The sequence below is a fragment of the Corvus hawaiiensis genome, chromosome 2 (genome assembly GCF_020740725.1).
Source record: "Corvus hawaiiensis isolate bCorHaw1 chromosome 2, bCorHaw1.pri.cur, whole genome shotgun sequence".
Taxonomy (NCBI): Eukaryota; Metazoa; Chordata; class Aves; order Passeriformes; family Corvidae; genus Corvus; species Corvus hawaiiensis.
In genome coordinates this window covers 118,336,432-118,351,389 of record NC_063214.1, presented here as the reverse complement: position 1 = coordinate 118,351,389, position 14,958 = coordinate 118,336,432, and the positions used below count along the sequence as shown (strand labels likewise).

Sequence of the window (14,958 nt, the reverse complement as noted above, 5' to 3'; positions counted from 1 at the left end):
GAACCTATAGCTACACTTGTATTGCTGCCAGTTTGCAAACAGAGGTTCTGCAGTTTCCTGTATTTTCTCAAATCAGTTACTAATAATACAAAGAGTTGGGTTTTTGTTTGGGTTTTTTTTTTTGTTGTTTCTTAGTTTTCTGGGGGTTCTTTTTGTGCACACCTGTGTGCCACTGCCTGATGGACAAATTTGTTGAAATGTGCCAGAGCACAGAGTCATTTTTTTATTGTCTGTCTTCCTTTCATGATTTTCTCTCAGTTCAGCAAGAGGAGATATTCAGAACAGCCTGGATTTGCTATTTTGTTGGAAGGAGGTTAGGAAACAGAATAAACAAAGAAGAAAAATTTTCCTTGTTAAGGCCTCCTTAGTCTGCCTCCTTCATTAAACTATTGAGATGACTGATACATTTTATACACAACCTATATTCTGGAATAAATAGACAAAGTCTGACGGATTAAATTTACAATATTGCATTTTCTGTATTAAATGGACCACAGTTAATTATCAGCAGTTAATGGTTTTTGCTGTCAGAATGAGCCCTGCCACCCCAGTACCCCCTGGATCCCGAGTCTTAGGGCATGGCCCTTCTCTGAATTACTCATGTGTCTGATGCTCCGTATTAAAAAAAGCCCCAATGACTTTTAAACTTCACTTTCTGGACTCCTTATTTAGGTTTTGGTGTCTGGAAGTGTGGAAAGGAGATTCTAAAATCAGGCAAAAACAGCTTTTAAAAGGGTTTTTCTGTATATCTCTTACAGTTTTCTGTAGAGAAAAGAGGGACCTATTTTGCATTTGCAATGAAAACAGATTATTCATACATACTAAGGAAATATGTAAGAGTTAAATGTTCAGAGTTGAGTAAGAGCTATCTTGAGCAGAATAAAACATTGAATATTTAATGCATTATGTTGAAATTGAAGGAATTAAGGTAATAACTAAAATTCTAAAGCTTTGATGCTTGTAATAAGAGCATCAAGGGTCATTTCATTTGTCCTTTTTCCCTCTTGCCTTTGGAAACTGTTTCTCTTATTCTTTATAGACCTAGAACTAAAATTTCTCAAGATAGTTTTGCATCTTTTCTAACAGTTGCTTCTTGTGAGGGTTTTCAAAGGTAATGGTTACTGATAATGAGGAAGTTAATGTAGATAATGAGGTATCTTTCTCTTTGAAGGTAAACTCCAAATGTATTTTAGAGCCAAAAATACATAATACAAATTATAAAAATACACAAGCATACTTGATCTCCTTACATTTAAAAGAAAAGTTTTAAAAATGTAAGCAACTAATTGTTTTATTTTTCTAGCAAATTCCAAGTGCCATTGCAGGCACACTCAGTCCCCAAGGGATCATGGTGCCAGCATCAGCATTGCAGCAGGGAAATGTAACTATGGCAACAGTAGCAGGTATGACACGCAAAAACAACTGGCACCTTGCTCTTCATCTGGGTTTCTTTTATAGTTGTTACAAAAACTACACAAATACTTTTATAAATGTGTTTTAATACCTGAAAAGTTGTTGTAATACAGTCAAGTGCTTTACTGGTTTATGAATGTTTATTTAATTCATGTGTATAGCAAGTATGCCTATGGGAGTGGCAGTTACATATGTAATATTAAGAGATCTTTCTGTGCAACACTGCATTTGTTAAAAGACATTCCACAGACTGTGGTGTTTTCCTTTTTTTTTTTTTCCCCTTTAAAAAGAGTAATTCTATTTGACAAAAACATGCATTGCCTAAACCATTGCACTTGTTGGCTGCCTCATGCTCCCTGGAGTTTGGAACCACACCTGCAAGTCTGTGACATCCTTGCTGTCCTTGTTATATGGAAATGACATTTGAGCTGAAATGTTTTATCTTACTTCTCAGCAAGGTTTTAAATCAAACCCAGCTGCCTGCCCTAAGCACTGGCCACACATAGGTGTGATTTTGGTGTTGTGACCCTTGTTGGCTGAAGACCTAACTCAGTTAAAACAACGTGATGAACTGCTTTATAGCCTGATAATCATGGCATTTTCCTTTCAAAATAGATTTGGAATGCCTAAAATACAGGGAAATAAAATCAAATTTCATACAGTTTTTTGTGGATGGAAGAAAATTGTAGTGTAGCAAAGAGCACATCTTGCATGCTGACTAGAAGAGAATAATTGACATAATATCAAAAGTCTCGGATGCTGGTGTGTTTAAAGAGAATAATACTTGAAGGGCTTTTTCTTCCCCATAATCTGTGTTTCTGTTTTGCTTCAAGGGGGGACAGTGTATCAGCCAGTCACTGTGGTCACTCCACAAGGACAAGTGGTGACACAGGCACTGTCACCTGGGACTATTCGGATCCAGAACTCGCAGGTTTGTTTCATGGGCTCCACAGAATGGTGTTCTGGGTGGAAATACATCTCAGTGCTTTTAGAGTTTTGGTTTAAGTTTGACACACTGGCAGAACGAGTAATTAACGGTAAATTAGTGAGGCCACTGCTGTGGGAGTTACAGGCTGTATAATATGTCACAAGGTCCCCCTTGCCGCAACAGGTCATCAGAGTTCCTACCTGTTAATTGTCTTCCTTTACTGGTGCCAGAAGAGTGTAGGGACATGGAATGAAAAAAAAACCCAAACTAAAATTAAAAAAAATCTCCTCCCTAAACCCAACAAACAAAAAAACCCAACAAACAAAATCCCCCCACCAACACAAACCAAAAAACCCTCTGAATTAAATGAACACTTTTTCAATGTAAAACTCTTCTAATCATTGAACTATGTTTATATAGATAGATTTAATTTATTTAGATAGAATCTATAGATAGATTTAATGTATTGCATTAAGGTGCCACACTGCTGTTGTGAGAAATTTGGGTTTTTATCACAAAGGCAACCACTAGTACTGTGAAACTGTATGTATTTCAGAGTTTATCTATTTTGAGAAACATTTTTCTATAAAACTTCCAAAATACTCAGTTAAGACTTTGGGAGATCTTTAATTTTTGTTCCTTATACCCTAAAATATAAGGACCAGCACTCTTTTGAGGGAGGCTCTAAAGAGTTGGATCTGAAGAGATCAAAGAAACAACTAAAGAAACATGAAAACTAGACCATCTTCTGGTACAGAAAACCTTGCTAGCTTTCTCTGGAAGTGGTAAATCAAATCTTCCTGGAATCTGGATTTCATTAAAAATGCGAATGAGGAGCTCCCATCTCCACAGCATAAAATCTGTTGGTAATCACTGACTCACTGGCTTCTCTTTTTCCTTATTCTGTCCTTCCAACCAAAAAAGTGTGCACAGAGTGTTCTTTTAATTGGCAGGAGCATATCTGTACTCACCCATGTTCTCCCCTGGAATACAGACAGCTATGTCCTCACACACCTTTCAGAAAGAAATATGTGAAATTACTCTCCTGGACTGAAGGGATTTTGAAAAAAATGGGGATTTTTAGCTTTTATGAAAAAAAAAAATAGAGGAAAATAATGCCTCTAGCCTATAAATAAAAAAAGGACTTGACCTTCTGTGTACATCTGTGACTACTCTTGATGTTAGTAGGAGTCTCGAAACCCACCTATGCAAAGGTCACCTGCAGAAGATTCTTCTTCAATATCTTCTTTTTCAGTGTTTTAGAATGCTGTGGAGGTAGGGAAAAATACTGTGGAAAAGCTATTGAAAGTTCATTATAAAGCCTCCATAGGCAAGCAGTTTATTTAGAATGTAAGACATTAATTTGGAAATTAAAATGTGCTCCAAATATATATTTGTAGTAATTTGATAGCCTAAACCTTGTTTAAAACTCATTTCCTACATATTGATTGGCTTAAGAAATTGCTTCAGTTTGTCTGGAAAACCTGATTTAAAATTATTTCAGTTGCAATTGTCTTAAATAGAATCTTACATGCAATTTATATTATGTTTCTTTCTATTTCAATATAAGCATTTAAGAATGTATTCCCAAATGTTCAGATAACCAATGTGCAAATGATTTGATGAATCCATAGGAAGTGAAAAACAAAGAGAAAGAAATCTGAGTATTTAGGAAGTAGTATGAGTTTTGTGAAGTGAATTATAGGTTCTACTATATAGATCTTAATGCTCTTTGAGAATTTAATGCATTTATTTAGCAGGACCTTTAGCATGTTTGTTTGCAACTCCAGCATAATAATTAATTTTACTTTGTCCTCCATTTAAGTCTTAAATCAGTAATATTTTACAGCTTCCATAGTTGTTTGTGTTTGCACACAGTGAGTATATTCAAGATATTCGAGCCTAATTTCTCTTTGTTCCTTCTATAAATGAGTTGTTCATTCATTGATACAGAACTGCCATTACTATGTTAACTGCCTTAATTCTTCTCAAATTACATGTGCAGCTCCAGTTGCAATTAAACCAAGATCTAGGCATCTTGCATCAAGATGATGGCTCATCCAAAAATAAGAGAGGAGTTCTTCCCAAGCACGCTACAAATGTGATGAGATCTTGGCTCTTTCAGCACATAGGGGTAAGGACTGAGCATGGTCAGTTTTTTATGTAGCTCTTTCATGTGGTCTCTTATGATTTTGCTTCATAAACAAGGTGAAGTTATTCTGTTGTCAGTTATGGAATCTCAGTTCAGTTTTCCCTGGAGTCATTTGGAGTAGTTCCACAGTCTAATGCTAGCTGACTCTTATTAATATTTTAATAAATATGTTATGTTTGTACTTCATGGTCTCAATAAATACAGTTACAAGGAGCCTTTCTTCATTTCACTGTGTTGGGAACTTAACGCTCTCTGCACCCTGGTTCATGGCGCAAGGAAAAGAAATTCCACCTGTATTTTGTGATGTTTTAGCAGTATTTTTGACAGAGGAAAATTTCAAATTTTCTGTCTTTATCTCCTTTCCAATCCTTCTGATGTGTACCAAGCATGTCACTATCTGCTTGTGCTTTCAGCTGTCTTTCCTTTGCAGGAATACTTTGAAAGGATAAATGGGTCTCAAGCTATTACAATGTTTAGTTGATTGCTATTTTGCCTTTTACAACTGTTTTGCAGCAGAGAACTGATCCAGGGAAATTGCGTGTGCACTTCTTGTGTTACTTCCCATGCTCATCTGCTCAGTTCAGAGCAGCTTTATTTAACTCCAGAGTGCTCCTCAGTTCTCTCATATGACACTGCCCTGGCCAGCAGAACTAATCAGAGCTGCTCACATGCTGTGCTGCCCAGGGATCACGCTCTTTAATAAAGACTGTCAGCCATGAGAAGCTTTTCCTTCTGAATTACACATGGTGCCATAGACTCTCTCGAGGATAGAATCAGTTTTTGTGTAGCAAAGCACTCTTTGTTAAATTATTTTTGTCTATAAAAGTTTGTGGGGTTTCTAAGGTTTGTGTTTTAATGAGTCAGATGGCCTTAATCCACCATCTTTAATCAGATGTAATAAAGCAGTTCTGATTTTTGATGAGGAGGTGAAAAACAAGCTTATGCCTTTTTTGTTTGCTTTTTTGGCCTCTTTAGCATCCGTATCCAACAGAGGATGAGAAGAAGCAGATTGCAGCACAAACAAATCTGACACTACTCCAGGTTAACAATTGGTAAGAGCAAAGCCCTTACTTAATATCTGTCCTTGTCTCCACGTGCTTAGCTTAGAAATAGTGAGGAATAGAACTTGGACATCTGGAGTTGAACTTACATATTCTACATATGTTGCAAAATATGTATAGAAATTCAAGAGTTATGCCCTGGCACACAAGCATTTTATTTTTATAAGGTACAATAATACTCATGCCATTTAAATTATATAAGGATTCCAGAAAACATTGCAGCATTAAGGAATTGTGTTCTGTTCTAGTGCTGAGAGAGATGGAAGTACTCTCATGTCTCTTCTGCAAGTAAAGAAATTGAAGTAAAAAGGCATTTAGTGGCCTGATGGCTGCAGGTGTTTAAGAAGTTACTGTTAACAGATTCTGCTCTTGTATCAAAGGATGCCTTCCTGAGCAGTGATGTCTGAATGGAGAGGCAGTTCCTCAACTACACCAGTTCATGGTTCAGCATGTTTTGTCATGTCCTATCTTCCCTGGAGGTGTAAGATAAGACACCTGCCCTGCAGAAGAGAGGAGGGAAGGTGCTGACATGTGTCCTATTCACCTTGTGGCATCGGTTCCTAAAATTGCTGCAGCAAAGTCCCGCAGGGATCTGCCTCAGATTTCAAAGATGACTCTGGGTGTGAGGCTGTGGAGGGGTCCAGGGGGGAAATAGTCAAGATAGTGACAGAACACTGGTTCCAAAAGTGGAACAGGGTGGCTATGCCTGTGTGACATGTGGTCATGTAGCTCTGTGCTCTGACTGCTGTCTTTTCAGCTTAGGAACCTACCAGCTGCACCTGATTTCCTCCCATTGCAGGTAAAGGTGGGTCCTGGATATGTTTTGTGAGATTTAGGGGTGATATCCTCAGACCCAGCTCCTTGCCACAGCTCACTGTGTTGAAGTTGATTCAGTTTAAGTATTTTCACCAGCAGAAAGGGGAAGGGCAGCAATTAGCACTCTGAAGTAAGCAAGTGAAAATCAGAGAACTGAAAGGAATCAGGACAGATCTGAAAAAATGTGTTTGCTGTTGTCTCCTGGATCAGGAGCCAGCCCTTGGAAAGCCAAGGAGCCTGTAAAATAAGTAATACAGAAGCTTAAGGGGGTAAATGAAACCAGACCAAACAAGCCAGGTTGGGCAGGGGCTAGATTTTAGGTGAACCCTAATGAGAGGAGTATCAGCTTTCTGAGATGGGCTGTCAGCAAGGTTTCTGGTGCTTAGTTTTTAATGAGACCCTGAAGTGTACAGCTGTTGTGCTGTCTGGAGAATTTTTCCTTCTGAGGTGGGGGAAAAAAATGCTGTTAGCTGCAAAATGACAGAAGTGCTTTCTTAGCTAGTTTACCAAAATCAAAGGATGCTGGTGTTCTAGGAGTGGTTCTACACTTTAAAAAGAATGTGAACCCCAGCTGATAGATTTTATATTCCTAGGGCTTTTTTCCCTGCTGCATACTTTGTGAGTGTGTGATAGAGGGAATTTGCACCCAAGGTCCTAAGTTTACCTTGCCCTCAATTGTATTTAGGTTTATCAATGCTAGAAGGCGAATTCTTCAGCCAATGCTGGATTCCAGTTGTTCTGAAACTCCAAAAACAAAGAAGAAAACAGCCCAGAACCGACCAGTCCAGAGGTTCTGGCCTGACTCCATTGCCTCAGGAGTTGCTCAGCAGCAATCGAACGAGCTCACGATGTCAGACGGTGAGGAGAGCTGCCTAAACATGGATAATAAAGTTAATTCCTCTCTGACAGGGAAATGGAGGGTTTGATGCCTCTGGGGGGAGGGGAACTTCTGGATATTTCAGTATAAATGTGGTTTTAATCTGGGGAAACATAGCAGAAATGTGTCACTTTTCCTGTAACAATTTTCTGTGGTTTAAGGAAGCACATTGTATTGGAATTTATGTTGAGAAACCGTTGCTTTTGTTTCAAAAGTTACGAAATGACAGAACAAAGGGTGCACAACTGTGATGTACAGCTAAATTCTTTCAGAGTGTGTGTGCACAGGTCAGGAGTGTCCTGTTGGATGAGCAGCTTCAGCTTCATGGCTGAGCATCTGCAGTTCCACATCTGCCTCACGTGGTTCAAACCAAACAATGAGAGGCAGAAAAATGTCATAGAGCCTCCAAAGACTTCGACTGAAGTTATTTCCTCAGCGTCAGATCAAACAAAAAGATTTAATTTAAGAAAGATAAAGAACTGCTTTAATCTCAGGATCATCCTTTCTGTCCTGCTGCCTGGTGCTTTATTCTTTCCAATTTGTAACAACTTCTCCCTCAGCCTCTGCTGGATCTGACAACAGCTTTATCCATTTAAGTCACCTTGAATCTCTATGAAAACTCCAATTTTTCTGCAATGAATTAAGCTGGAATGCTTTGCAGAAATGGCCTTGTGATGACTTCATTGGGGAATTGCTGTAAACACAGATTTAAGATTCACAACACAAAGTTTAAGATTCCTGACCAACCTAATTCTGGCATTTCCTGATATTTAAGTATTTGACAACCTATAGAACTTCTATTTTAATGTAGTTCCTTAAGTTTCCTTCCTGTTGATTAGAAACAAGCTCTGTTACGTATAAGTAGAAGGCAAGGAAGGCGCTGAAGTGCTGTGACTGTGCTTCTGCAGGTGCTGTCGTGACCATCACAGCTCCAGTCAACATGAATGTAGACAGTCTGCAGTCCTTGTCATCCGATGGTGCTACCCTGGCTGTGCAGCAGGTGATGATGGCAGGCCAGAGCGAGGATGAGTCTGTGGACAGCGGTGAGGATGACGGAGGAGACCTCTCGACAACAAATATCAGTGGGCTGGTCTTGGATAACAGCGATTCTCTGCAGTAGGAAGCAAGAGTGTGGAGAAAAACACTTAGGAAAAAGAATGGACTGACTGACTGACTTTTTATAGTTTGCACAGCAAACATTTTACACAAGTTTTATTTCTAATATGTTTTATATGTAGATATAGAAGGGTGCACTTTTTTGTATTTCATAGTAAGCTTAAAGAGTGTTTTTGCAGGTGCAGCAACTTCTTTCAAATGTGGGGTTTTTTTGTTTGTTTCTTTTCCTTTCCTTATTTCAGAAAATTATATCTAGTAATATAAAGAACCACGTAAGCACCCCTTTGTTCTCTGAATTGGAAGTGCTGCAGTTTCTGATGAATTATGCAGTTTCAATTAGTGCTGTTATTTAACACAGCTTTTGATGGGCAGGTGATGTAAATTTAAAGCATGTGACACTAGTGTGTGGAACTTGATTATTGAGTTAGATGCATATATTTGAAAGATGCTTCTGCACCTTAAAAACTGCTAGTCTGAGGTGGACAGCAACACACATAAAAAGAAACTGTTGATGTGTGATTCAGTAGAGAATGTATGGCAGTTTAAATAAGTTTAGTTTCTCTCATAGTCCGTGAGCCTGTTTATCATTTGCTATAAAAACTCCTATTTTTACCTTGCTGGGGTTATTGGATAAAAAAAATATTTTTATAAATTCACTAGAAATTGGGATGACAACTGTATTAAGCAGGAGGAAAAAAAAAAAAAAAAAAGAATTTCCAGAGGGGAAAAATAAATGTTTAGTATTCCTATTTGGAAGGTCTGAAAATTGACCCAATTTAATAAACAAGCCTACAGTAGCATTCTATGATTCTCAGCTATCCCACAGTGATATACTATATTTGATAATAGCATAAGAAGGGCCCACTGTTTGATGGGATTTTGATATTGTCAAACATTGATTTATATTATGTGTAAACTAATATTCAAATTGCATAACTCTGTATCTAGACTTGTATCTGAAAATATTTGCTAAATGAGTATTCAGGTAAGTAAGTTCAAATACCCACAACTTTTCCAATTATTAGAGAAATTTAACCATTTATAGTTTGTACAACTGACTCTAAAAAAATGAAAAGTTGCCTACTATACAGTCATGAATTCTGCTATTTTATTCCATTTGAAATATCTTCCCCTAATACAAAAAGAAAAATATAACATGGATTTATATAAAATTTCTTCGGATCTGAAGTTTACTACCAGAATATACAGCAGGCTTTGTTAGAGTAGGAAATCCTTGTGTGTCATTTAAAAAACGAAGAGCTGGTGATTAAAACAGCTGGGTTTTGGTTTGGTTTTGGGGGTGTTTTTTTTGTTGTGGTAACAGTTCATTTCTTTTATTTTCCCAAAGTTTGAAGTCTGTGATTGTCTATCCATGAACACTTGCTTTTGGAACTTTGTATTTCCCGTTGTTGAGTACGAATAAGAGACTCGAGAGCCTCATGGTATGATCAACACCCTCGTTTGTCCCTGTCCATTTGTCACAGTGCCAGGACTTCCCTCTGATTTAGACCAAGTCTGGGTGTGTTTCTAACATGACAGGGAGAAAGGTGGTAGCTTTTAGACTCTTTAGACACTGTATTTGAACAAAGCCCTTTGGCAGATGCAAATATTGAATTGAATACTTAATTTCTGCTTCTCAGAACACTCAGGCACGTGCTTAGGTCCCCTTGATTTCAGGAGGATGATGGAATGTAAAGCTGGTCGTGGCAGATTGTCTTCCAAGGCAAGGTTGAGGTGGTAGGAAGAAAAACTTCAGGAAGAAATGTCAGTGGCATTGCCATCCATACATGGAGAATAACAGGAGTTTCAGTGACTGGTAGATATTTTTTTTTAATGGTTTTTACTCAACACAAGAGGTGTTTCTGCTGAAACACCTGGCTGAGCATCTTCCTTAGTTCAAGTGCTGTAATGAGACTGGTGATTTCTAAAGAATTTGTTTTCTTCTGACTTCTCTGCTTTGCCACTAATGAGCCATGTTTGTTAAACAGCACAGGAAATGAATAATGAAAGGTTTAATTAGGAAGGCTTTGACATAGCATAACTTTCTCAAAGACTGTTGTCAAATCCAGTTTGATCCCAAAACACTTCAAAAGACAAGCCATGTACAAATCCTGCTCCTTTGGAAACATTCAGCCTACTGCCCCTACAAAAGATAGCTTGGATTACTGGAACTCAGAGTTTCTGAGTATTTTTGTTTTTAAATACAGATTCTGTATTTTTGTTTTTAATTGTTTTTAACTCCCAGAGTGCTTCATCACCCCCACAGTTTCCATTCTGTAGCAGGTTGTATTTGTTGGTTTGTTTGGGGGTTTTATTGGAAACTCAATTGGACAACCAGGCCTCAGGGTTTGCAAACTTCTGAAAGTTTATTTTTCAGAAAGAAGCCATTTTCTAGTTAGCTTTTTTTTAAAAAATTATTATTCCCCCCACCTCACATGCAGCAGAAGTTTTATTCTTTCAAAACATTTGTGACCTTGTCTTCAGCTACTTTATCAATACCTGGAGACTGAAGTTGACAGAGTTTACTACGAAAGGGGAATATGGAATAGCTTCACTGTCAGATTAGAAACATAAAAAAAAATATAGGGATGTGAATTCCTAATACTGAAAAGCCTTCACCATTATAAAAGTATTGCTTAACATATGAAATGCAAACCTTTTCTTTCAATTTAGTGAGAAATCTGTAGTGGGTGTGAACTGCAGGGAAGTGCTTGTTCTTTTCATGATTTAAAAGAAGAAAAAACAAGTAGAGTCCTTCATTTTTTTTTTTTTCTTGTGTAAGAAAGATTGCTGCTTTCAGCAAAGCTTCACCATTCAGGAAAGGTACATGTTTACATGAGTTAAAAAGTCTTTATAGGGGACCTAACTTCAAGTCCATGTATTATTCCCTCCCTGCCCCCAATTAAAGTAATATTCATATGCAATAGAACTAATTTGTTTTTTGAATCAATGTGATTCTTCTGCAAATACAATTATTGAAACTTTTAATTTCTTTTTTTTCAATCTAACCCAAAACAGGGTTCTCAGTCCAATTTTTTCAATATTCCTGGAACAGGCAAGGCAATTTTCTGTTGTTTTTTTTTTTAAACTTTGGAAGCATTGCAATTCAGGAAATCAATTCCAAAACAATCCAGATAAGTTTCTGAATGACTGTTACAAAGAAAAAATCATGTTGGAAAATACTCAGAATCAACTCTGGCTCTGCAGAAACTTTTCTACTTCTGGATATTGTGTCACAGAGGAGTCCTGCTGACCTCAGGGTAGCTCCATATGGATCCATATCAGGTTGCATTTACCTTTTTCTGGTACCTGATCTCTGTCAGGAACCTTTTGGGGAGCCCTCCAGCTCTACCTTGCCTGCATATCTGGGTCTTCTTCCAGTGGAAACCTGGCTATGGATGAAGGGCTTGGCAGGGCAGGATTTCATGTTGACCTGGGGTACAACAAATTTTTTTTTTGATGTTCAAAATTTGGCCAGAAGGCAGACCCACAGTGAGGAATTGTAGTTCCCAGTTCCTGTGCTTCCAAAGTGGCTTTAGGTGTATGGAAATTCGAGTGGAGTAGGAGCACACGTGGCTCAAACCCCTGCTCCTGGCTTGAGATTGGCTCAGATGGTCAGAGCACAATGCCAGCGACACTGAGGGCACAGCTTTGATCCCCTTGTGGGCCATTCACTGGAGAGTTGGACTCCTTGTGGGTCCCTTCCAACTCAGAGTGTTCTGTGAAATCTGTGAAATAATACATGGAATTGTTTCTGGAAGAATCAGTTCACCTTCCTGACTTTAGGAACTTGGCAGCCCACAGGATGAAACAAAGCCTTTCCAAGGGATGAGAGTTGCACTTAAACAAACAAAAATCCAGAACACCCTGGTGTTTTGAAAAATTGGAACACATGCATTTAATTGTAATTAAAGTTGATTTAACATTTTATTTTCTGAAGCTGAGTCGTCTTGGGAGAAAAAAAATGAATAAGTATTTGTCTATGCAAGACACAAATGTCAAAAATGTGTGAATTACCCATTTTTAGGTACTGTATTGTTATTGTCTTTCTGACTTCTGTTCCTTTGATTAGTCTCTTCAACATTTTAGCCTCACATTTGGCTTAGAGTTGAATAGGCAAAATGTAGTTTTGAAATCCTGTTGGAAATGTAACTAACCTTCGTTCCCTCATGAAAATCTCGCATGTTAAACAATTAAGTGAAATGTTTTGGTTTCCTAATAATAAATTCAAACTCTCACCACCTCCTGAAAACAGCATATCCATGAACATGCACGTTTAATTGTGGTGTGCAAACCATCCAACCATCAGCTGGACGCACTTCACTCTTCACTCTGGAGCTGAGGCCAAAAGCAGGTTCATTGTGCCAGACTCAAACTCAGCGTGGATTCCTTCCCTCCCTCCCCTGCCCTTGGCGTGCTAAACTCCTTCAAAGACCTTCTGGGTTGTTTAATTTTCAAGTCCTACAGTAACCTGATGGTCCAGTGCAAAGTGCAGTGAAATTGGCACTGATGTGCTTTTCGGTGATTGCCCAAATCAGGAGATTTGTTCATTCCTGTCACCTGGAAATATAAAATCCATTCCTTTTCTGTGACTTAGTTCTTCAGGACCTGCTGAGTGGTCACAGTTGGTTTTGCCAGAGAAAAGCATGGTGTGAGAAGGCAGGGAAAGGCCTTTCCAACCTTGTAGACACCCATGAAGATTCACAGTTGGTGTGAATAGAACCCAGTGTTTCAGGTCGTGATGGAAGAGGCCCACGATGTGCCCATGGATTAGCAGCACTGGGTCTGTACAGTCGACAGTCTTTAAAATGTGAACCCTGTAACTTTTCTTTCCTTGGTTGTTAAGGGATTTTGAAGCAACTGATCTATCAAGGGATAAAATTAAAAATGAGAATATGCTTCATGGATGATTTAATTTTACACTGCTGCTCTCTGTGAACAGAAAAAGCACATTTTGGAAGCAAAGCATTTGCATTGCTTTAACAGTATTGTTTGGCTGAAAGACAAATACATTTTCAGGAAATCTTAAGCATAGTACTAAACTACTTAACCAGTTCTTGGCCAGGGAAAGTCCTTGGCCTTTGTATTTGTTTGGGGTTTCTTGTTTATGCAAATGAAGAAAAATGTTTACTAGTTCTTACCAGTGTGGGGATTTTTATTACACTTTTGTAAGGCAGGAGCAGCTTCGATGAAAGAAAAAATTAGCAGGTAAATAGTCCATAATGCTTGTGACTTTGGGTGGGGGTTTTTGTTGTTGTTGTTTCAAAATTATTAATTAAAATGGCATGGACATCAAACTTCCAGTAATGGTTCCAAGCATATATGGTAGTGACTTACTGAAAACACTTCCTCTCTGCAAATCCCATGGCTTAACTTGTTGGGAAGTTAACTTGTTGGGAATGGCTTCAAACTGAGAGAGTGTAGGGTAAGACTGGATATTAGAAAAAATTCTTCCCTGTGACAGTGGTGAGGCCCTGGCACAGGGTGACCAGAGAGGTTATGGATGCTCCATCTGTGGAAGAGTCCAAGGCCAGGTTGGATGGGGCTTGGAGCAACCTGGGCTGGTGGAAGGTGTCCCTGCCCATGGCAGGGGATGTTGGAATTGGATGATCTTTAAGGTCCATTCCAACCCAAACCATTCTGTGATTATATGATTATATCACCTGAATTAGGTCCCATATAGAATATTTTTAGTTGGATGGTTTCAAATTTCCCTGAGACATAAATCCTCTCTTCAAGAAGCCATTACAGGAATCAGAAGATGAGTTGTAAATAACTGGTGAGCTGGTTTGCTTTTGTGGAGCACCAGTTTACAAAGTCCTTTAGTCTGCAACTTAGGGCTATTCCTAAATGACTCTCTTTGTAAAATCCAGAGCAATATCCTCAAGGCTAAAACAAGGAAAAATAAACTATACACACAGTGTGAAATGAGGATTCTGCAAAAAAACCCCTAACAATAAGGCTGGGACACATATTAGGTATTTACTTATTTATCCATATATAAATCCATGCAAGTTCAGAGTGTGTGAGGCATGTGGGATTACATCTGTCATGTATTTAAAACACAAAATGAAAAAATCACCATTTAGATACCCTCCTAAAATCTGAAAGCGATGTGACCTTTGCAGGTGAAGCTTAGTTTGCCTTCCTGATGCAACTGAGCTGTGATCCAGGCCTTGTGAAGGAATCAGGGAAAACCTTCTCTGCTGGACTTTGGTGTCACCACTGGCACAAGGCAGGAGCTGAGGTCCTTGGACCTACTCCTGAAAATTATTCCTTGCACATTTTTTGTTAAGTTGATCCTGAATCCTAAATACAAACTGATGCATATACTAAATGTGACAGTGGCAATAAAACTTAATTTAGATAATTTTTTCCTAAGATCCAAGAATTTTTCAAGTTAGGTTTTTAGTAGTCATGAAGAAATATGCAGATCGTACTGGGTAGTGATTGTCCCTCTGAGCTGGGCACTGAGAGGCCACACCTTGAGAGCTGTGTCCAGTTCTGGCTCCTGCAGGAGAGCCCTGGAGGGGCTGGAGCGTGTCCAGGGCAGGGAAGGGAGCTGGGAAGGGGCTGGAGCCCCAGGAGCGGCTGA

The 14,958-nt window shown here is 38.6% G+C and overlaps 1 protein-coding gene across 5 annotated transcripts in view; it reads left to right on the top strand.

Annotated features, from left to right (window-relative positions):
* Window positions 1-12,620, top strand: part of PKNOX1 (PBX/knotted 1 homeobox 1) — a 41,320-nt gene extending 28,700 nt beyond the window's left edge. For all 5 annotated transcript variants that reach the window (XM_048290312.1, XM_048290275.1, XM_048290294.1 and 2 more), the window contains 6 exons: window positions 1,304-1,403; window positions 2,247-2,344; window positions 4,347-4,475; window positions 5,469-5,545; window positions 7,056-7,228; window positions 8,156-12,620. In XM_048290312.1, the coding sequence (XP_048146269.1) occupies window positions 1,304-1,403; window positions 2,247-2,344; window positions 4,347-4,475; window positions 5,469-5,545; window positions 7,056-7,228; window positions 8,156-8,367 (789 nt within the window). In that variant the 3' untranslated portion in view covers window positions 8,368-12,620. The remainder of the gene's footprint in view (window positions 1-1,303; window positions 1,404-2,246; window positions 2,345-4,346; window positions 4,476-5,468; window positions 5,546-7,055; window positions 7,229-8,155) is intronic.
* Window positions 12,621-14,958: the final 2,338 nt, after the last annotated feature.